General features: G+C 46.6%; 1 protein-coding gene and 1 long non-coding RNA gene across 6 annotated transcripts in view; one reads left to right on the forward strand and one right to left on the reverse strand.

Moving 5' to 3' along the window:
* The window catches only part of LOC132652341 (uncharacterized), a 43,393-nt gene extending 34,795 nt beyond the window's left edge, over positions 1-8,598 (reverse strand). Inside the window, exons 1-2 of the long non-coding RNA XR_009589838.1 lie at positions 8,352-8,598; positions 185-275 (exon numbers count right to left, since the gene is read on the reverse strand). This is a non-coding gene — a long non-coding RNA (uncharacterized LOC132652341). The remainder of the gene's footprint in view (positions 1-184; positions 276-8,351) is intronic.
* Positions 6,413-21,877, forward strand: part of Nrg2 (neuregulin 2) — a 178,242-nt gene continuing 162,777 nt past the window's right edge. For 3 of the 5 annotated variants that reach the window (XM_060377431.1, XM_060377430.1, XM_060377432.1), the window contains exon 1: positions 6,414-7,625. In XM_060377431.1, coding sequence (XP_060233414.1) covers positions 6,932-7,625 — 694 coding nt within the window. In that variant the 5' untranslated portion in view covers positions 6,414-6,931. Of the gene's footprint in view, positions 7,626-21,877 lie in introns of all 5 variants that reach the window. The other 2 variants (XM_060377428.1, XM_060377429.1) reach the window with 1 other exon arrangement.

The raw sequence follows: 21,877 nt of genomic DNA on the forward strand, positions 1-21,877 counted from the left end.
GCATTGTACGCAGACCTCTGTGGGTGTATGTTTGCATGCAACCTACCCAAAAAAAATTTTGAAGTTAAACAGCAAAAACATTCCCTTGAGGATGTCTTACTCCCCCTCCAGTCCAAATTCAATATGCTCCAACATATCAATCTATAAAGAAAACTAAAGCTGGTGTTATGCAGAAAGGCATTACCTGGTTGCCACCACCCAAGAAAGGTGTCCATAATACACTTCTGCTCCAGTCCATTTCAGGAAGCTTCTGGATTCTAATCTGAAAGTGGTATCTGGAAAAGAGATAATAATTTGTGCTCACAGAGCAGTTTTCATCCAAAGTACTTAAAGCACTGTACAAAGAAGTAAGTATTATTATCCCAGATGGAATGGGTCAGACAGAGGGGCTGCTGCCTTGTCAGCAGCTTGGAGAGAAGGAGCCTTGAGCTGAGAACACAGTCCTATACTATAAATTACCGAAGCATGGCTTCTCTTGATTGGGGGCTAGATATAAATAAGGAGATTTTTTTTTTCTTAAATGAAGGCTTTAAGAATTAAGAATTTTAGCATGTGCCCAAACATGAAAAAAAGTGCTTTTAAGACTGCTGAATTTGGGGCTGCGTAGCAACTTAAAATAAGAAAACTGATAGGTCAATGCATTAAGTGTTACTCTAAGTAGATGATGTATGTTATCTATTTACCGTCCATAACAAATGGGATGCGACAGGAACTACTTTCATTTCACCCACTTTGCAGTTGAGGACAATGTGTGAAAGTGAAGCAGAGACAGGACTCAGACAGAGGAAGCTTGATGCCGCTGCCCTCACCGTTGCTCTGTCAGGCACCTTGTGAGACACTCTGGAAGTTTTGGGGTTTGAACCTGAGGTGTCACCCTCCTGGAGCAAGTGTCCTACCATGGAGCTACAGCCTCAGTGTTAATCTGTACCAATGATCCCAATGTGCATTCACCAAGTCCTAGGAAGTGGAAAGGTTATCATCCCAATAAAGGTTTACAAAGGCAAAGTAACTTGTCCAAGCTCACGGGAAGCTGGGATTTCAAAAGCAGACAAAAGCATGGTGGGCAAGGAGGCAGCGTCTTAGGGCTGTTCCTGCCACAGCATGGTTGTGTGCCCCTCAGTCCATCAGTAGGGTTCACGTCTTCATAAAAGGAGAATATACTGAGATGTGCTGGCCCTGAACTTCTGCTCACTGCTAAAATGCTGGCACTCAGAAACTGTTTTCTATTTAGTCCCTTGTTTGAAATCCTTGGAGGAAAAGAAATGAACCACACAGAACCTGAAAGTGACTCTGGCAGCCAAATTTAGAAAACAGATCTCAAAAGGCGGAAAAAAAGAAGTTTACAAAATGTCTTTATTTAGAAATAGAGACTGTCCTGCGAGGTTTGGCTCCATTTGTGACTCAGTGACCAGATGAAGGCCACAGTTCTCCCCCAAACCCCTTCCTGGCCAGTTCTCTTGGCTGCAGCAAGTCATGTGACCTAGGTGAGGGGTCCTCTCTGCCCATGGACGAGCCTAAACTGGGAGAAGCCTATCTTGTGTGGGAGGGCCCTGAGAGAAACGGCCAAGGCTTTCATGTGGGTGTCCTGTCTTGAATTCAGAATGTGTGCGGTATTCTGTCTACCTCTGCTTTTGTTCCTAGTGATTATTACATAGTGACACAACCCACTGCTAACACGAACCAGTTTGTTTTTTTTTCTCCCACAACCTTATGGTAAGCTATGGGGACATTAACAAGGCTAGTTTCCCTATCTCTGTGTGGTTCTTGTTCAAAAGCTTTAGTTTGGAGTGATGAAATACCTCAGCGTAATAAGGGCATCTGCTGTCAAGTCTTATGACCTGAGTTTGAGCTTCAGGACATACGCATGCACACACACATGAATGCACAAATAAATAAATGAAGATTTTTTAAAAGTCTAGGTTTGACTTTGTGGTAAGTCTTGGCAATGAAAATCACTTATGTCTGAGGCTTCGTGGCACATGACTTTAATCTCAGCACTCGAGTAGCAGAGGCAGGCAGATCTCTGTGAATTCAAGGCTAGCCTGGTCTACATATGAAAATTCAGGGAAACCACGTCTCAAAAAGAGAAAGAAAGAAAAAAGAAAATTGATTACATTCTCATACTGTCTTCATTTTCCTCATCTTTTTGTAAAATGATGCTTACACTACACCAAATAGCATAACGTTCATGGAATTCATTTGGATAAATCCGAGTCTCTGTGAAATGAAAGGAGGGCCTCGATAATGCCTCTCACCTAGAGAGAGTGGTGGGGTGTGCATGATGCCCGTGCTTTGACAATGGACAGTCCTTGACTAGGGTCCTATCATTTGGACAAGTTATTCCATTTCTATAGGTGTTTTTAGGTTGCAGAGGGCAAGATCGTTGCAGCATGGACAGACTAGACAGGAGGCAATCGACCCAGAATATGCCACTGATAAACAGAAACCACCATTGTAGTTATCACTTATTAAATTGCAATGAAGAGTTGTGGGGTTCAGAGTACCAAGGCTAACCGTCTAAGCGAGGCCGCTAATTCACTTTGCGTTCTAGGAAAGGCCAGTATGAAAATGAGCCGCCTTTAGACAGCACATACCCTGCCCTTCTATACGCAATAGAGGCTAATTCTGCAAAATCATCCTCATGCATTCCACACCTCGAGGAAAGTGGGCCAAGCGTCTTTCTTCTCTTTAGACATCCTGCCTGAGTCTGCATCTTCTGCGGCTGCAGGAATTTGGTCACTGCTAGGACTGAGATGGATATAATTCCAGGAGATCATTTCTCATACTTTTTAGCAGGAGATTTTGACATTAGTTTCCTGTATCCTGGGCTGGCTTTCATCTGGTTATGTAGCCAGGGATGACCTTGACCTTCTAACCACACTGTTTTCACCTCCCAAGTGTTAGGATTACAGGTGTGTGCCCCTACACCGAGTTTATGCAAACCCAAGGCCTCACACATGCTAGGCAAGCACTCCCCCAGCGGAGCTGCATCTCCAGCCCTGCATGGAGCTGTTGATGTGCTGGTGTTGCTGTGGCTCAAACCCAGGATCTTGCATATGCTAGACAGCTGAGCCACATCCCCAGCCCCCTTTATTTATTATGTGTTAATTATTTTATTTTGTGTATGTGAATGTTTTGCCGGCATGTTTGTCTACCACATTCACCCTACAGGGGTCAGAAGATCCCCTGCAGCCAGTATTACTGTGGATGGTTGTGATATACCACGTGGGTTCCGGGGAACTGAACCTTGTTCCTTTGCAAGAGCAACAAGTGTTCTTTTCCTCCACCTCTCCAGTGCTACCCATCCCCTCATTTTTATTTTAAACTATATTTGCCTTTTAAGCTTGTTTGTTTGTTTTGAGACAGCATCTCACTATGTATTCCTTGCTGTCCTTTTACTTGCTCTGGGAATCAGGCTGGCCTTGAACTAACAAATATCTACTTGCCTCCTCCTCCCAAGTTCTGGGGTTGAAGGCATACACCATCACCATTGACTGCTTTTTATATGATAAATTCCAAACTGTCTATGTGGGGGTGCATGTCTGCACAGAGGTCAGAGGACAAATTGTGGGAGTTGTTTTTATTTTTCTACATGTGTGTCCCAGGGACTAAACTTAGGTCCTCAATCTTGGTGACAAGCCCTTTTGCCTGCTGATCCGTCTTCCAGCTCGTTTTTTTTTTTTTTTTTTTTTTTTTTTCTGTACAGAAAATCCTAGTGTGCACCAATTCCTTACCATGTGGAGAATCTGATCTCTTTGCCTGGGGGTCACGAGTGTAAGTCACCAATTATTAATCTCACTCAACATAAATTTTGCCCTTACTTACACAATGCCCTTAGTGCTAGGCATTGTTCTAAGTGGCTCAGACACGTCATCTCGTATCAGCAACATCCTCCTACATTTTAAATGTTATCTCCTCAGAGAAGCCTTCCTTTATCCAAGCTGACCTTGTCTCCGCCTTTCCATTATCCTCTATCATTTCATCCTGTTTATTTCCTTCTAAATACTGATCACCATAAGCAATCAGTTACTGATTTGACTACTTGCTTGCTGCTGTCCCTCCACCCCGAACTAAGATCCTTGCGAGTAGGGGACATTGCTGATTTGTCTTTTCTCAGCATCCAGGAACAAGGGCAGTGTGGCTTGCTGTTTGATATGGAGGCATGGTGAATTGAGTACTTATTGAATAAGAACATAGAAAAGCATATGTCCTATTATTTTTTCCATTACTCTGGTGAGAAAACTGGGGGGCTAGAGAGTAAAATGAACTCATACCAAAATTAGTAATTTATAAAAACTGGTTGAAAAAAAAAATCCAGCTCTCGTTGACCCCAGAGCACAAGCTCTGTACTTCTCAGGCCCCAGAAACAAAAGACTGAACCATTGTTGGGTATGCTCTTAAGTGTCTTTGCCTCTCTGTAACTCTCCTTTTCATTGAAAAAATGAGAGATGGAGTTAGCCATCGTCTCTATAGCAATGTGCTGTGACCTATGGTATCTATGACTGAAGGAAGTCAACAAAGGGACTGTAAAGCCTGGCTTGAGGCCTGTAAGTACTGGTCTTGGGGAGAAGGCTCAGAAGTTAAGAGTGTGTGCTGCTCTTGCAGGGAGTCCAGGTTTATTTCTCAGCCTCGAATCAGGGCCTCTAGCCTCCCGGGGCACCTTCGCTTATGTCCATACTGGACACACACGTACATGTAATTTAAAAAATAGTACAAATGAGCCAGGTGTGGTGGCACACGCCTTTAATCCCCACACCAGGGACGCTGAGGCAGACGGATCTCTGAGTTCAAGGCCAGCCTGGTCCACAAAGGGAGTTCCAGGACAGTCAAAGCTTTGCAGGAGAGAGAGAGAGAGAGAGAGAGAGAGAGAGAGAGAGAGACCTTAGCTTGAAACAACAACAAAAAGTAAAAACAAAATTTAAAAAATACTGATTTCAGTCCTTTTTCCTCTTTCCTTCACTGAAGATTTGCTGATTGCGTTTTATGTGTTGGTTGTAACAGGGATCCAAAGACTCATAGAGCATGGACCTTGGCATTACAGCTGCTTGACCGACTGTAGAGCTAATGCTGTAACAGTGAGATATGCAAGGGACCTAGGAACACAGAGGAGCATATACTTGCTGATTGGAGTGGTGGTGGTGTGTATGCCTGTGTGTGCTAGAGAGAGAGCTGACCTGGGTCTTAGGGAAAGAATAGTTCTCCAGATGGAGAACTAGCTAAAGGTGAGGCTTCTTGGACATGCGGACATACAGAGAGAGCAAGCCCAGCCCGAATGGTTAGGGTGAGGAGACAGCACCAAGCTAGCAAAGCAGAAGGACCCCTGGGAAGTTTTGCTGGGAAGTTTGATTTTCACTCTTGGCTATGGCCACATCTTTTCACTTGGTTTTCAGGCAGTTCACTGGCGGTGGTCTCACCGGAAGCGTGTGAGGAGACAGAAGGTGTGGATACCCTTGGGAAGCTTGGCACTGTTCGGTTTCACAGCGAGGACTTGGGCTTGAGGTGTTTGCAGCATGCGGAGAGGAAGGAGCTGGATTAGAGGTTTTCGAAGGTGGAGCTACAGGACTTGGTGAGTGAGCTGCTTGGTGGAGGGTAAGAGATGAGACCAGGGACTTACCAGAACGGATGGGGTGCCCAAGCATAAGGTGTTACCATTAAGAAATAAAGGGATTTGGAGTCGGGGTGGGGGGAGATGATGCTGTTGGCACTGGATATTCCGTTTGAAGCGTCACTGAAGAGCTCCAGGAGGAGAGGCTCAGCACCTACCTCCCTTTCCCCGAAGAGCTGTGCTAGCCCAAGTCAGTCATTCTTGGGCTAGTTCCCTTGAGGGGCCCGCCAGGAATCAAATTCTCAGAGAGCTTCAGTAGCATCCCTAAACTTAACATCCATCAAGGATAACAGGAGCGCATGGGAAACTTCCTGTGTAAAGCATGGGTTGTGGAAAGCGTGTTTGTATCAGGCACTCTCTTTTGCAAGCACCAGGTTACCAAGAAACCATTTCCGTGGAGCCTTCCCTGGCCCTGACAGGCTTTGGCCCTGAGCTGGCTCGCAAGAGTGCTGCCCCGCCGCCCCGCCCCCGCATCCTCCCCACTTAGGGAGCTGATTTTTAAAAAGGAAATGGGGTTGTGTAACGTGCAGCCTGGCTCCCCTTGACAACTGGAGAAAAACCCTGAGTTCGGGCAGCCGGACTGACTTCCAGTCATTACCTCTCCAGACAAGACTCATTGTAACCCTGATGCTTTAAAAAGGATGGGACTGGAATCGTCTGTCTCGGCTCGAATATCCAGCGGTCACCAGGCGGTGGCAGGGTAGAGCAGGTGGACTCTTCTGGGGGGCTGCTTTCAGGGTCTCCTTAGGCAAGAAGACTGCCTTGGAGGCAAGAATCAGGTGCTCCATCCTGGCCCTGGCCACCTCCCCGGTACTCCCAGTTTAGGGCTTAAGGCGGAGGCACGCCTTGCGTCCTACTCCCCTGTTCCCGGGATGCTGTCAGAAGCCACCCTCTCCTCCCGGCCCCAAACCCCACCGTCATGCCTGTGACTCCCAAGAGCGAGGGGTGGCACGGTTCCTCCCGCGCCCCTGCGGGCTGAGGGCGGGCCCGAAGGCAGTGCAGTTCCAAGCTTCCCCTGCAGAAGCCACGCTCCTGCCTCGGTCCGGGCGTAGAGGGGGCGCGATTGAGCCAGTGGGCGGGCGTCCCGTCCTCCGCATCCTCCTCCAAGTCCTGGCGCGCGGGGAGGGAGCGCCGCGCCGCGCCGGGCTGCGCACCGCGGCCCACTTGCCGCCCGTCCCCTGCCCCGGCTGGGGCCACCTCCCCGGACCGCCGGCGGAGGGCTTCGAGGCGCTAACGTTACGCTGTTTCCGGTTTTCCAGAGGGCTCCGTTTCCCCTCCCAAGGCGGCGGCGGCTGAGCGGCGGAGCCCCCCAAATGGCCTGGCCAGATGCGGCAGGTTTGCTGCTCAGCGCTGCCGCCGCCACTGGAGAAGGCTCGGTGCAGCAGCTACAGCGACAGCGACAGCAGCAGCAGCAGCAGCGGCAGCAGCAGCAGCGGCAGCGGCGGCAGCAGCAGCAGCAGAAGCAGCAGCAGCGGCGGCGGCGGCGGCAGCATCTCCCGTCCCGCTGCGCCCCCAGAGCCGCGGCCGCAGCCGCAGCCCCGCAGCCCCGCAGCCCGGAGAGCCGCCGCCCGCTCGCGAGCCGCAGCCGCCGGCGGCATGAGGCGCGACCCGGCCCCCGGCTTCTCGATGCTGCTCTTCGGCGTGTCGCTCGCCTGCTACTCGCCCAGCCTCAAGTCGGTGCAGGACCAGGCGTACAAGGCGCCCGTGGTGGTGGAGGGCAAGGTCCAGGGACTGGCCCCGGCCGGCGGCTCCGGCTCTAACAGCACCCGAGAGCCGCCCGCCTCGGGTCGGGTGGCGCTGGTGAAGGTGCTGGACAAGTGGCCGCTCCGGAGCGGGGGTCTGCAGCGCGAGCAGGTGATCAGCGTGGGCTCCTGCGCGCCGCTCGAGAGGAACCAGCGCTACATCTTTTTCCTGGAGCCCACCGAGCAGCCCTTGGTGTTCAAGACGGCCTTCGCCCCCGTCGACCCCAACGGCAAAAACATCAAGAAAGAGGTGGGCAAGATCCTGTGCACCGACTGCGGTGAGTCGCCCCCTCCTTCTGCTGAAGGGAAGGGGGGGAGGAGGAGGGAGGCGGTGGAGGATGGGGGTGGGGCGGAGAGGTGCCGCAGGTGCCCGGGCCTGGCGGCGCGCGGCCGCCCGGGGGGGTGGGGCCGCCCCTGGACAGGGCGCCCCGGGCGGGTGGGTGAGGGAGGGCGTGGGCTTGGGGAGAAGGGGAATCGGCCTCGAAGTGGGTGCTAGGGGCGAGAGCCGGTGGGGAGGCGCTGGCCTGTGCCGGCAGGGATCTGCGGCTGATGTATGGCATGTGGGGCTGGAAAGCTGCCATCATAGCCCAGTAGCGGAAGGGAAGACGGTGAGGTCCGGGCGGCGCTGGCCCGAGGCCCCGTGAGTCAGGAGTGACCCTCGGAGGCCTCGGCCGCCCTGCTCCCGGGGGCCTGCCTGGCCCAGCCTGGCGGGGTCTGCGGGAGCAGCTGGGCAGACTCCCAGGCTGTGAAGGCCTCCGCTTACAAGTTCTCCCCGGGAAGGATCGCCCCCGCCCCCTCCTTCCTCTCCCGGCTGCTCGCTCTGCTCATCCACACCGCTGGCGCAGGCAGAGTTGGACTTTTTCTGCTACTGTTTTCCGTCCTCCATGTGGCTCTGTCCCCCCCCGCCCCCCACCGTTGTGCTTCCCCGTTGTGGTACCCCAGCCTTCCCTTCTTAACCCCCGGGACCAGCGAGCACTCTTGCTGCGGTCTGTGAAGAATCTCACCTGGTCTTGGTGGTGGTGGTGCTGACGAGGGAGTAACTTGCTTTTGCTCGGTGTTTGAAGTTCGGCTCTAACATCTTCCTGGCGGGATGTGTTGACCGCATCCGTGCCTCTGTCTTCACAATGCTGGGTGCTGCACAGGAATGCAGGGGACTGTGAACGGAAAGCTAGCTTGCAAAGCCGTGTGGCTCCAGCGTGAAGGTCTCCCATTTGGAAGTCAAAGAAACGACCCTTCAACAGCTTCTTCTTGTCTCTGAGTCCCACTGGTTTCTCAGTAAGATGGTGTTTAGAAGGCTGAGTCTGTGGTGGACTGTTGAATCCCTGAATTGTGGTAGATGTACTTGTGATGTGATAGACAGATTTACCAGTTTATTGACTGAACCCAGGTAGTGTAGAAAGGTTTGAGTAGGAAAAAAAAAAGTAAAATAATGTGTAACAGCTAGTTGGAATTTTTTTTTCCTGCTTTTATCTTTCTGGAGAAATCAATGCCTTTGACTTTTGGAAGCTTCCCTCCCCCCATTCCTCTAAGAGGCAAATTTTAGACAGTTAGTTGTGGGAGTGTATCTAAGCACTGTGCTAAACCCTGATCACTTTAATGAGAAGAATCTTGGAAGTGTCTTACCATGGAGAGAAAAACTTGGGGGAATGGCAGCAGTTTATGGCTCTGATATTATTCTAAGCAATATTGTTGCCTGCTTTTTAATGTGGGTTTTATGCTCTGAATGTTTTATGATGACAAGTTGAGACCAGCTAAGGATTTTTTTTTCTCTCTCTCTCTCTTTTTAAAATCTATTAAGTATTTTATCTGAGATCCCTTGGGGAATTGTGGAACTAACTGTATTGTGCAGTGGGAAGTAGATAGTAAAAACACGTATTGAACCTTGTCCAAGGACAGTTTCCGTTCGGGTTGTTGCTCCTGAATACGCACAGTCTCCACACGATCCCTCCTCAGGGTCACTGAGGACTGATAGCTGTTGTCAGTCAAGCACTGTCAAGCGGGCATCCCTGCCCTTTGTCTTCTGCAGGGTCTCCTTCCTAGCACCTCGGTTCAGGGAGCACTGAACAGTTTCAACAGCTGAACGTAGAGATCATGAAAGACTGGAGGTCATAAATACTCTCTGCTTTTAGGCTATGGGCATCTCGTATTATTTATGTGTACTATAGCTCTTGCACAGATAAATTTAGGGCTGCAATCACTTGTAAAGGGAAGGCCCTCACACATCATAAATTATCGAGGAGCAGGAATGTCTATGGCAGTAAATACTTTAGGATAAAAAAAAAGGAGGATAGTGTACAGATAGGCATCAGAGAAGCTTTACATAAGAGGATTAGAAACTAAAGGGCATCTCTGTGAGAGGAGACTTATGGAACTGGAGATAATATAACAGAAGAACATAAATTATATTATTTTCTACTGTGTGGTTCAAGACAACATGTGCTGTAATGGCATATTAAATGGGGAAACAAAATCAGCCTAACTAACCACAACACCTTCCTTGTGCTCAGCAGGAAATAGCTAACACATTCATTTTCTGTTTTCTATTCTAAAGAAAGCCCTGTGGGCCACAGGGTCGTTGGGACATTCTCTCCTTGGAGCAGATTTGCCCATTGCAAAATAGGGAAGCTGGCACTTGGAAACTGTCATTGTGGCCGTTATATTGAGCAACTGGGGCTCAATTGTTACTTTGTTCAGCCAGTTTCAACGCTGAGCTGTCTGGGCTCTAGAGGTGTGGCTCCTAGGGAGGGCTTCTACCAGCTGTGTCTGGGAAGGGGACTAAGAGATAGTGCACCATGCGAAGGGATATATATATATATATATATATATATATATATATATATATATATATTGGCCTTAAAAGCACATGCCTCAGTCACATCAAGCCAAGGATCACGCTGGACTCCTTCTCAGAAGTGTCCTCATAATGGCTAGCTGTGACTGTGAGGTCTGAGCGTGGGAGCTAGGGGTCTCTCTGGAAGAGTGATGCCTGAGCAAAGGGCCCTCCAATGTATAGCATTTAGTCAAAATGACTACCTCTACTGGTAAAGAGTAAAGTTTTTGCATTTCTAAGAAATTTGCATATAGGGAGCCGTCTTCTGAGCTTTCTTTCTGTGGGAGAGAGAGGTAGAAGCTACAAAGGCCTCAGGAACTGTGAAACTGGGTGCCATGCTGGGCGCCTGTCCCGTTCTTTGCGTGGTGCTCTCCACCGTGTAATATGTCTGCACATATTTGGTGTAACTACCCCCCCCCCAATCTTGTTGCTTTCTCAGATACATGTTTTTAAGCCATTTCCTAATTGAATAGATGGGGGAGACAGCAGGGAAGAAGACTGTGTCTTCCTTTGGGACTTGCTGACTTCTTCTCCAGTGAGTGGTGTGCTTCTGGGGACTTTGAAATCAGTCTGGCGCCCAGATCCACATATGAGAGGAAGGTGGTTCTTAGCAAAAGGGGCCGAATATTTTTAAAACTCCGTTTATTTGCAGAATCCTTTCTTTCCCAACCAGCTGGGAAGCCGGCTGTGCTTCAGCTTGGAGATGGGAAAGTGAAACCAGATTGGAAATTGACCAGTCCCAGGAGCTTTGGTTATAGGTTCAGGGGCTGAATTGCCACCCTAAATGCCATTATGTCTTAGGTGGCTGCTTTCCTCTGCAGAATGTAATTTGTGAGACACAAATGACATATATATATATATATATTTTTTTTTAGAAATTGATTTATTTTTTTATTAATTACAGTTTATTTACTTTGTATCCCAACTGTAGCCCCCTCCCTTGTTCTTCTCCAGGCCCACCCTCACAACTAACGTCTTATCTTTGAGATCTTCTTTATCCTCATCCCTGCCCCCAGCAGTGGTTGGTACTGTGTCTAGCTTAGACACTCTTTTGAGTGGATGAAGTCAAGTGAAGTTCAAAAAAGTAGCTTCAACATTTATGTACAAATGCTGATCTACAACCCCAGGCTTTGTGTGGGAAAGCTGAGTTTGATGATCCTGTCACTATGGGAACCCATTTTTCTTTTCTTCTCTTCTCCCCTCTCCAAAAGAGCCCTTATCAATTAGAGTACTTGGCCATGATATGCTTAATCAGTGTGATTAGTGTTAATGGGATCTGAGAGGTAGGAAGATAGGTCTTGCTGGAGGTGATGCTTTCCTGGGGTGGAGATGGGAAGAGGAGGCAGGTTTCCACACACCCCCAAATTTGAATGCAAATAGAACTATTAATTTGACTAGTAAATGTTTGGGGATCTTGGGAGTTTGATTAACAACAGTTCCTCTTAGCTCTTAATCAAGGCATTTGTAACCTTCTTCCCATCCTTTATTATCCAAGGCTCTTTAATTTTGTTCCCTAATAACAGCTTATTTTAAAAATGAAACTGGACTGACTTACGTTTTTATATAAGAAGCACATTTCTTATGCTCAAAATTCAGCAAGTACATCAGGATATAGAGTGTAAGTTTTCCCCTTGTCATGCCCTCAGCTACCTTGCTTTAAAATAATTGAAAGATTGTTTAGTTTTGGAATGTCTTTACACATTTTCCCCAAAGTAGTGTTTAATTTTTTTCAGTTGACAGAGTCTGCTAGCTTTGCCATTAAGACAATTATATGGTAAATTCTTCACAAGTTACACCTTAACTAGTTGGGTTCTGCTACTTCTGAGTCCTTTCCTATGTCAAGTAATCAAGTCAAAGCCTTTCTTTTCCAATCACCTTACCTCACAAATAGAATCTTAGGGTAAGAAACTAAAACCTCAACTTAATTTTTAGAAGTTCTGCCATGAAAACCTATTCCATGGCCGGGCATGGTGGTGCATACCTTCAGCGCCCCACAATGAGCTCCAGCCAGCCAGAGGCCACATAGTGAAAATATGCTCTTCCAATGCTGTGTGTGTGTGTGTGTGTGTGTGTGTGTAAACGATTAGAATGTTTGAGAGGATCAGGAAAGTGTCTTTTTGGTAAGTAGAGGAAAAAGTAAATATGCAAATATCTAAACTCTTTACCCCCATGTTGGCTTAGTGGCATTTGGTGCTTTAAATATTGACTTGGGAAAGGAATGGTGATATCAGTTTCAGTCTGTGCAATCTTTTTTTTTATTTTAATTTCTCTTTTTTGTATTTTTGAGATGTGGACTTACTATGTAGCCCTGGCTACATGCCCAGCACCGTCTGTAGCCTTTAGCACATATTCTTGGGTTTTTCTTTTCAAAGGTTGAAATGCTGTTAGTATCAATTTTACTAAAGAGATACTTTCACCTAGGTTTGAATTTGGATGTGAAATGGGCGTTACTTTCTTTCCTGTATTTATTAAATTAAGCCTCTCAATCCCATTTATTTTTTGGAATATGCACACAGAAATAAATCTAGTTTATGGGTTTCTAGGGAGGACATAGGCAACTCTAGAAAATTGAGTGATTGTAGTTGAGTTGACTATGAAAGTGTAAAATCATGACAAAGTTGAAAATGTTTCTTTTCGTGTTGACAGTCAGTTTTTTTTGACAAAGCAACCTGAACTCTTAAAATTTAAAACTGAGCATCACCTTTTTTTTTTTCCTTTCAGTGAGAAAAAAATAAAAAAAATAAGAAAACAAAAGAGAATGCCGACTTCAAATAAAATCCTTACATTATCTGCTGATTTTTTTTCTTTTTCTTTCAGTGGCAGGGCTCAAGTCATCACTGGGAGAGAAGTTTGTTTTGAAAGTTTCATCTTAAACTTCAGAGATGTCTGTTAAACACCATAATTAAGCATGCTACAGGAGAAGCCATGTTGTCAAATGCCCAGTTAATCCACACAACTGTCTCTAACCCACTCTTTGCTGAAATGTTTAGTCCTTTTATGAAATTTAAGTAGGCTCTTTTAATCTTAACAGTGAACAGGCCTAGCCAGCAAGGTGGCCCAGGAGTGAAGACACTTGCTGTCAAGGCTGTCAACCTGAGTTTGAGCTCTAGAATCTACACGGTAGAAGGGAATTGGCTTTTGCAAGTTATCCCCTGACTTACACACACACACACACAGTGGCAGGCACACATGAACACACACACACACACACTCTCTAAATAAGTAAGTATGTAAATAAATAAATAAATAAATAAATGTGAAAGAGAACAATGTACATAGATTAATCTTGCTGAGTTAGAGTGCTGTGTAAGAATATAAGAAGTTAGGCAGACATGGAGGACAGGCAAAGTACATTACGGTGACATGAAGAAGACATGTTAGAACCCAGGCAAAGATCTGGGAAGCTTTTGCCAAGCTGGGGTCAAAAGACAAATTGTACTGATTGAAATCGGTTGCTCCCAATCAGCTGAGAGGCTTCTGGTAATTAGGAAATGGAAGTTGAATCCAGGACTTTTCCCCCAGCTAGTTGCTTCAAGGAGAGTATGGCATATGAGCTCAATCTACAGTCACATTCCCTCCCACTCTGTATATGCAGCAAGAGCCAAATACCTCTCCTGGGACCTTTTCTGGGACAGAGGTAGAGCTTCTCCAAAGCCAGAATGCCTGTGAGCCTCTGCGCAGGACATGGCTGTGCTGCTAGTCTCCTGAGGTGGGTGAGAAGTGGCTGACATTTCTCTATCCCTTGCAGTTGTTTCCAGAAGGACAGAAGCATAGGTATCCTCAGGGTTTCTGTGTCTATGCGCAATACAGATCTCTGCCAAGACTGACAGTCAAGTTACTCTCTATGCTGTTTCTGGATGCAGACTCCTTTATGATTTTTTTTTTAAATCATTCATGATTCCCTACCCTTTTCTAAGGACATTGGCTCCCCACCCTTTTCCTCTTTGTCTGCTTTATGAAGACTGAGAATGGACTGTCTTTGTCCATTAGGCTGAGATGTTTTCCTTGGCCTTGATCTTGGTATTGGCCCATCTAACAAAAACCAAAGTGAACTGAGAATTGAGTGAAAGGAAGGTCACCACTCCAAACTGAGCAATGATCAGGGTAGCATTCATTCTGTTATGACAGGGGTGTGTTCTGTATCTCTAAAGTTTTGTTATTTAAAGAGATTTTTAAGTTTTTTCTTAATTCTTTAGATGTTTATTTCAACAAATTGATTGTAGATCCTGTTATCAGTGAATTTACAATTCTGAACAACATATGTGTAACAGCAGTTCAGCTTAGAGTATACAAAATGTTGTAGCTAATGACAATGCTGGAGGAGGGGAGTGTGGAAGAGCGTCATGAAGGGAAGGACAACCATACCTGTTTAGAGAATTTAAGAAATTTCTTGGAGCAGTTTTGAGATGTTATTCCAATAATGAGAGACAGATGAGTTGGGAGTGGTTTGAGGGTAAAGAAAGATGAATCAGTGAATGAAAATCAATTCAATGAAGAGAACAGCATTCTTGATAGTACAAGGCCATGCTTGGGATTGACAAACAGACAAGAAACAAAAGGAGAAACAGTTAAGGAGCTTAGAAAGGTGGGTTAGGGTGAAAGTGCCCTTCATCTTGAATGCTAGGTTACTCAAGTTTGTACTTAACTATGTAAGCAGCATTTGAAGTCAGACATGGTTCAGCTGTTAGGAGCACCGGCTGCTCTCCCAGAGGGCACAGATTCCCAGCACCCACATGGTGGCTCCAATCTCAGGGGATCTGACTCCCTCTTCTGACCTACATGGGTGCACCAAGCACACACACACACGTGATGCATAGACAAACATGCAGTCAAAACACCCATACGCCAAATAATTAAAAAGACAGAATCAAAACCAATATATGCCAGTTATGGTGGCATATGCCTTTATTCCCAGCCCTTTGAAGGCAGAGACAGGCAGATCTCTGGGCGTTCAAGGCCAGCCTGACCTACATTGTGAGCTCCAGGATATGCAGGGCTATGTAGAGAGACCCTGTCTAAAATGAAGAAATAAAAACCATCTTGGTAATGTTTGGTTATCCATGAATGTGGCTTGTATGTATTTTGTCAAATGTAATGTGTTTCATGGTTTGGGATGTTAACTTGATTTCATTTTCCAGTCTACTCATTGCTAGTACAGTTGTCCCTCAGTATCCAAGGAACACTACTTGCTCCATGACCGTCCATTAATACCCCAAATCTGTGGGTGCTCAAATCCCTTATGAATGCTATAGTGTTTGTGTATAGCCTGTACGTACCCTTCCGGCGTTGTTTTTAGATTACTTACAATACCTCATATGACGTAGAAGCTGTGTAAACAGTTGTTGACATGCACTGCTTAGGAAGCAATGACAAGATGAAAGCCTCTGTGCTTCCTCACAGAAGTACCTGTCAGTAGGCTATCTAGTACACAATCTGTTGATGCGTAAGCCAGAGGTACAGAAGGCCAACACTCCTTTTGAGTGTGGAGGTTAAAGGCCAGGTCTTCACGAATGCTAGAGAAACTGAGCTGAAACTCCTACCTTCTATTTTTAATGTTGATTTTATATCCTGCGACCCTAATCAATTCACTTTTTTTGGTGCCAGTAACGCTTTTTCTTTTGGGATTTGTTGGGACTCTCTTTGCACATGATTGTGTTGTCAGCAAAAAAGTTCAATTTTTCCTTTCTGTTTGCCATTTCTTTCTTTTTCTTTCCTTATTGCACCAGCTAGGCCTGCCAAGTACAATGTTGAATAGGAGTGCTGAGAGCAGCCAGCCTTGTTCTATTCGTGGAGGAAAACATCCAGACTTTCACTATTAATTATGATGTTAGATGAGGTTTCTGAAAATATGCCCTTGCTGTAAAACACAAAAATCCTACTAAATACAGATTGTAATGACCAAGGACTTCAGGCTCCTGATCAGGTGGGCCAGGTCAGGGCTTGGAAATCATCTTCTGAGGTTTCCAGATGGGAGGTACTGAGCAAGTTACTTTCTGTGTCTTAGTTTCCCATAAAATGGGAATGGTGGTCATTTAATAGGATTGCTGTGAGTATGGCAATATAAAATATAAGGCATCACTCATCACTCCCCCTTCTTTTCCTCTTCTTCTTCACTGGGCCACTATGTGGCCCTGGCTAGCTTAGACCTCCTTATGAAGACTAGGTTGGCTTATGAACTCACAGATCAGTCTGTCTCTGCTTTACAAGTGCTGGGGTTAAAGGTGTATGCTACCAAGCCTATCTAAATGTTTCTCCTTACTAACCTAGACCCGTGTAAGCAGGAAGAGTGGGTAAATACAAATGTCACGTTCTGAAAGTATACTGAGTATGGAAAAGTTTACACACAACTATCGTTTTCACCCAGCTGTTCCTGCTAACCTGAGCCTGAGAGTTAGTGGGTTGTAGAGAGAGGAAGCTGGGTTGTGTAAGAGCGGTCCTGTTTTAGGAGAGCCCATGGGAGTCATGGACCTGGATGCTGACCTTGGGGGGGGGGCAGATTTGCTACAGATCATGATGGGTTTGTGAGTATGCTGTGGTCACCTTGGGTAGGGGGGAACGTCTGTGGTAAATACTGTTTTTCTGTTTCACAAATAAGAAGTCTAAGATCCATCCTCGTCAGTGTCTCTCCAAACATCACATCGTGCTTGTAGGGTGAATGAACTGCTGTAGTCCTGCCAGGTCGGTGTTTTGACTCCAGCGGATCGTGGCTTACATTTTACAGCTGTCAGGAGGAAGTTGCTGAAAGATCCTGGGACGTGGCTGAAAGCTTCTATATTTTCAAAGCAGGCTTCCCGACTCACCCTGATCTGATTCAGGGTTCCCAGACCTAGGGATGGGTTTCTTCATGCCTAAGTTGGGACAGATCTGATAGCCACTTATAGTCAGAGAAGTAATGAGGTCATGTCACAGGTGGCAGTTTTAGAGTTTCTGCATTTAATTTTATTCTAATTGATTTGTTAATTGATGTATAGAATCTGATGAAAGTATAAAAGTTTGCTTCTTAGATACTTAGGACAAGACTTCTTGCTTTGGGTTCTTTCTTTCTGTTGTTCCTTGCTGGCTGTAAAGCCTGAAGAATTATGCAGATTTTCTTGCAACCTTAGTACCCATCACCAGCATCACTTATGGACATGTCTCTGCCCATTTGCTTTTTGGCCTAGATGCATTTTGAAACCACTCAAATGACAGCCCAGGCCAAGGGACCAGAACCACTCTGGAAAGCGTCCTCAGCTGTTTCAATCAGGGCGGCACTTTGGCCACCAAGCATCTCTCCTTCAGGAATTTTCTGGAAGACCCACAGTCTCCTCGTAGCATCATCATTATTATGATTTGTGTGATAGAGGTTTTCACTGTGTGTAGTCCTGTCTGTCCTGGAACTCAGTATGTGTACCAGGCTGGCCTCATACTTACCTCAGTTCTCCTACTTTTCTGCCTTCCAAGCGCTGGGATTACAGGTGTGCGACCACAGTGCCTGGCTCGTTCCTTCACATTCTCGCAAGCAGCTCTCTTCTTTTCCTGAACTTCAGAATTCTCTATCGCCAGTTTTCTTCACATATGGCAATATTTTTGGTGTGGGTTTCCTTCCTGACTTGGTTAGTTGGCATTTTGAAGTACCTACCACTTTCTCCTGCCGCCCGAGCTTTCCAAATACTCTCCATCCTGGACTCCCACAGGCGTGTCGAGTGGTGCTTGTTTATCTCACCTGCTCATGCTTCAGGATAAACGCCTCAAGAGGCACGGCCAGGTACCATTTCTGTAGTAAGCGAAGAGCCCAACTTCAGAGTTTGCTGTACCTTTTTTACTTAGGGGGCAGCTTGGGGGCTTCGGGAAGCAGAGTTTCTTCGAGCCATCCTTTAACTTCAAAGAGAGGCAGATTTGCTATGTGTCTTGTTAACGTTCCTCTGTGGGGATCCCTTCTTTTTTATATGAGGCATTTTCTGCATCTGCTTGGTTGAAGTATTGAGTGGGAAATACGGGGGGGCTGGTGTAGTTTCACCATAAGGAATTCTCTTCTAGCGTAGTGCCAAGTGTGGAGGGCCACTGTCATGACCTCACAAGAGGCTCTGGAATTCAGCCTTCTTTGAGCTGGGGCTGTGGCCATAGTCTCAATATGTGGTCTTGCATGCTTGCTTAGACCATCATTGGGCATTACCAGCACCTCCTAATTGACAACTCTGGTTCTGGTCGGATTTATGTGGATTTAGAGAGTCGAGGAGGGTCTGTTTACAGCCACGATGGAAAGAGCAGAGTTAGTAGGTGATCATTCCATCTGAATCCATCCCTGGGAGAGAAAACAGCAAGGCAGTTCGTGGAACAGCTTTCCCAACTTTGTCGTCGCCTAATGCAACTGTGGGGAAAAGATAAGGCAAAGAAGAGCGAGGGGGGTAAGTCTCAGACCGTGACATGGTCCGTTTGTGAGAGTGAACCCAAGGCTCCTAGGTGAAGATTTTCTTTGAAAGGGTACAGGAGAGTCCCAAGACAACCTATGTGGCTGTTATGTAGTTGGTCTCTCTCTCATTTAATTAATTAGCTAATTTTTAGTTTTGGATTTTTTTTTCTGTCTGTCTGTTGAGATCTCATCTTCCTAAGTAGATCTAGACCTGCTTAAGCAGATCTAGAATTGCCAGTCCTACTGCCGCAGCCTGCCTGCTGAATTATAGGTGTATTCTGATTTACTGGTTTCCCATGCAGAGCCTCTTCTCCTGGGTTTCACTTACCCCCCTACCTGATGCTTCCAGCTCCTTCATCACCCCCCTTCCTGCTCAGTTCCTTCTGATTTGCTCACTCTTAACCTAAACACAACAGCTATTCATTCCTCAGCCCCACCGTTACCCCAAACACCAGAAAAAAAAAAGTTCCAGAAATTTCTACTCTGAAGTCCCCAACCCTTCCTTGGACTTTAGATCTCACAATCTCTACTGGAAGGTGGGATCACGACCTGGGATATGAAGAAGGTAAAGCTGGGTGTAACAAATCTGCTTGCATCTCCAGTGAGATTCATCGGCCTCTTCGTAGTAAGCATATTAAATTGTTTTGGCCGGATACTGACATTGATCCCTTCCAGAGGGCACCTCCAGGTAGTAGCCTGGGTGGTTGAGGTCAATGCTAAGAAGACCCTAAGCTGTGGACCTGGGCACCAAAGCTTTAAGTGACCTCTTCACTGAGATACTCTGAAGCCAACGTCTTTTTACCTTATACTTCCGTTTAACAAACTCACGGCTTAAGGAGCTGTTTTCAGGAACTCCACCACCCTCGCTTGTCATTCTACTGAAGCTGCTTCCCCTGAAGTGGGACCTAGAATTCTGGGAGAAGCATTCTTGGAGAAGCCTCGCACATCATCCTTGTGGGGCCCCGCCCAGGAGAAGTGCATCCTGGTCTGGTGGCTGTGCTGCTTGAACTCCGGGCAGAGCAAGACACCGCCACCTCTAATGCAACTCCTTGTTGCTGGGAAGTAGCGTGGAGGAGGGACATGGCCAACCCCAGGTGGGGAAGGTGTTTCAGTCTGCATTCCCACATGCAAATTACCTGAGTAGTTCCTGCTATGCATGGCTCACACTCAGCAGAGAGTAGAGCAGATGAGACTCTAGGGAGAGGAAACGCTATTCCCACCTCAGCCAACATCACCCTCGATTCTCTGTCTGCTCTGTCTCTGTTTTCTTCTGGGTGGTGGCTTGGGGCTAGGGAGCTCTGACAGATGATCTTCTTTAGGCCTCAGAGCCTGTTAGACAGAAGTTCAAGTTGAAAGCATTGGTTTTAGGAGTGCTCTGTGGAGGAGACACTTAAAACTTCAGTGCACGCCGAGGAGCTTCTTGTAAAGGAAAACATCTGGTGTGAAGAGCTCCAGTGAGTTCAGTGCTCTCTGGGCCATCCAAGGTCGTGAGCCACGGTTTTAAGTAGGAGAGCTTTAGCAGAGGATGGGGCTCAGTTGGGAGAGTGCTTATCCAGCATCACAGAGGCTGTGGGTTCAATCCCTAGCCCTATACCTTAGGGCTGGGCACATGGATCTCAGGCCTGCCAGAGCTATGTAGTGAAACTCTGTCTGAAAACAAACAAAACACAAAAACACCAAGAGAGCTTTTCTTTTTCTATCTTTCTAAAGTTGAACAGTAGCTTGATCATCTCAGAGATGTGGTTATTGCAAGAGGAAGACAGAGAAGGGATAGTGTTGCCCTGGCAACAGAGAGTAACCCAATGGGCCTGACTCCTATTCAATGGTCCAGAGATGAATATCTTCTGAAGGGTTTGTTACTCACAATTCTAAGTTTGGGGGAGGGGTTCCGTGCTGGCTTGCAGTTGACCTGGATGCCCTTAAAAGGTGAAGCTAATTTGTGGATCCTGCCATGAGCACTGTAATAACAAAGGTTCAGATTTTGGTTTTTCTGATGTCCTTACATGCTTTCTTTCCCTCTCTGGCCCTCTCAGATTATCCTAGTCATGGGCTCTCCTTCTGTCACCTCCTTATAAACAGCCTGCTTCCTAAGGGGCTGTCCTTACTTCTCCATTCATGTCACCTGTCTTGAAGGTCTCTCCTATTCCTAGCAGTTCAGTGAACTGTATGCTCTACAGCTGACTTTTCAGCCAAGTGAGTACCTCCTATTCCGTGGCTCCGCAGCCCTACCACCTGGGGCAAATTAATTAACCTCAGGTCCCTTTGTTGTAGAATGGAGCCAGTAACAGCAGCTCTCTTAGGGATTTGTGATAGGCCCTGGGAAGTTGCTCTGTGAGGAGTGCTTAAGTGAACCCTGCTCAAAGAGAACACCCAGTACAGGGGAAGTCTCTTCATACTGTTTGGTCCCAGGTTCTAACCATTCCTGACATACTGCTTAGGTTTTCTGTCGCCATAGTGGTTAAACCAATACCAGTTATTGGTTATATACATACTGTTGTTCAGTTCTGGGGATTGAGGAGCGTGGTTGGGAGGGACCTTGGCTGAGCTTCCTAACTGCGTAAGCAAGCAGAGCTGCGTGGCCACACAGAACACCCACAAGATCCAGCTTATTAGAAAAGAGTTGCTAGTGTCCTCTGGATTCAAGGGTCGGGGCCATACCCTCTGTCTCTAGAGAGAAGGAGTGTCAAAGGAAGTGTGGACATTATAGCATGGCTCTGGCACAGACAGCATGAAAAATGGTCGCTTCTACCCAAGAGCGTCCCCATCAAAATCTTCTTTATTCTCAGGGTCCAGGTCTCATTATGCAAATAAGGCTCAGGTGTAAATGGGATTCCTCTAATGTGGTTCCTTGGCTTGGTAAAGTCTGGACTTTCTTGATCTGAAGGCTGGGAACTAAAAAGACAAATCTGAGTTCTGAACCCACGTACAGTGCTAGGACAGGTAGAAGATAACTGCTGTCTATGGCTCTTTAAAAACAAGGAGCAGTGCTTGCATTTTAAAATTACTCTTCCTCACTATCCGGTCCCAGCTCTCTGGGTACTGAGATTGCAGGTGTACACCGCCATTCCCAGCTCTAAAGTGACTTCACTTGTCAATCTAAGTTTTGAAATAATTTCAGACTTACAAGAAAGTTGCAAACACAGTAGAGCATCCACAAATATCCTTTGCCCAATTTCCAAAAATTATACAGTGTATAAAAATATCAAACCAAGAAGCCGACAGTTGCCGGGTGGTGGTGGTATTTGACACCTTTGATCCCAGCACTCTGGGGTAGAGGTAGGCGGATCTCTGAGCTTGAGACCAGCCTGGGC

Source organism: Meriones unguiculatus, chromosome 2 (genome assembly GCF_030254825.1).
Source record: "Meriones unguiculatus strain TT.TT164.6M chromosome 2, Bangor_MerUng_6.1, whole genome shotgun sequence".
Classification (NCBI taxonomy): Eukaryota; Metazoa; Chordata; class Mammalia; order Rodentia; family Muridae; genus Meriones; species Meriones unguiculatus.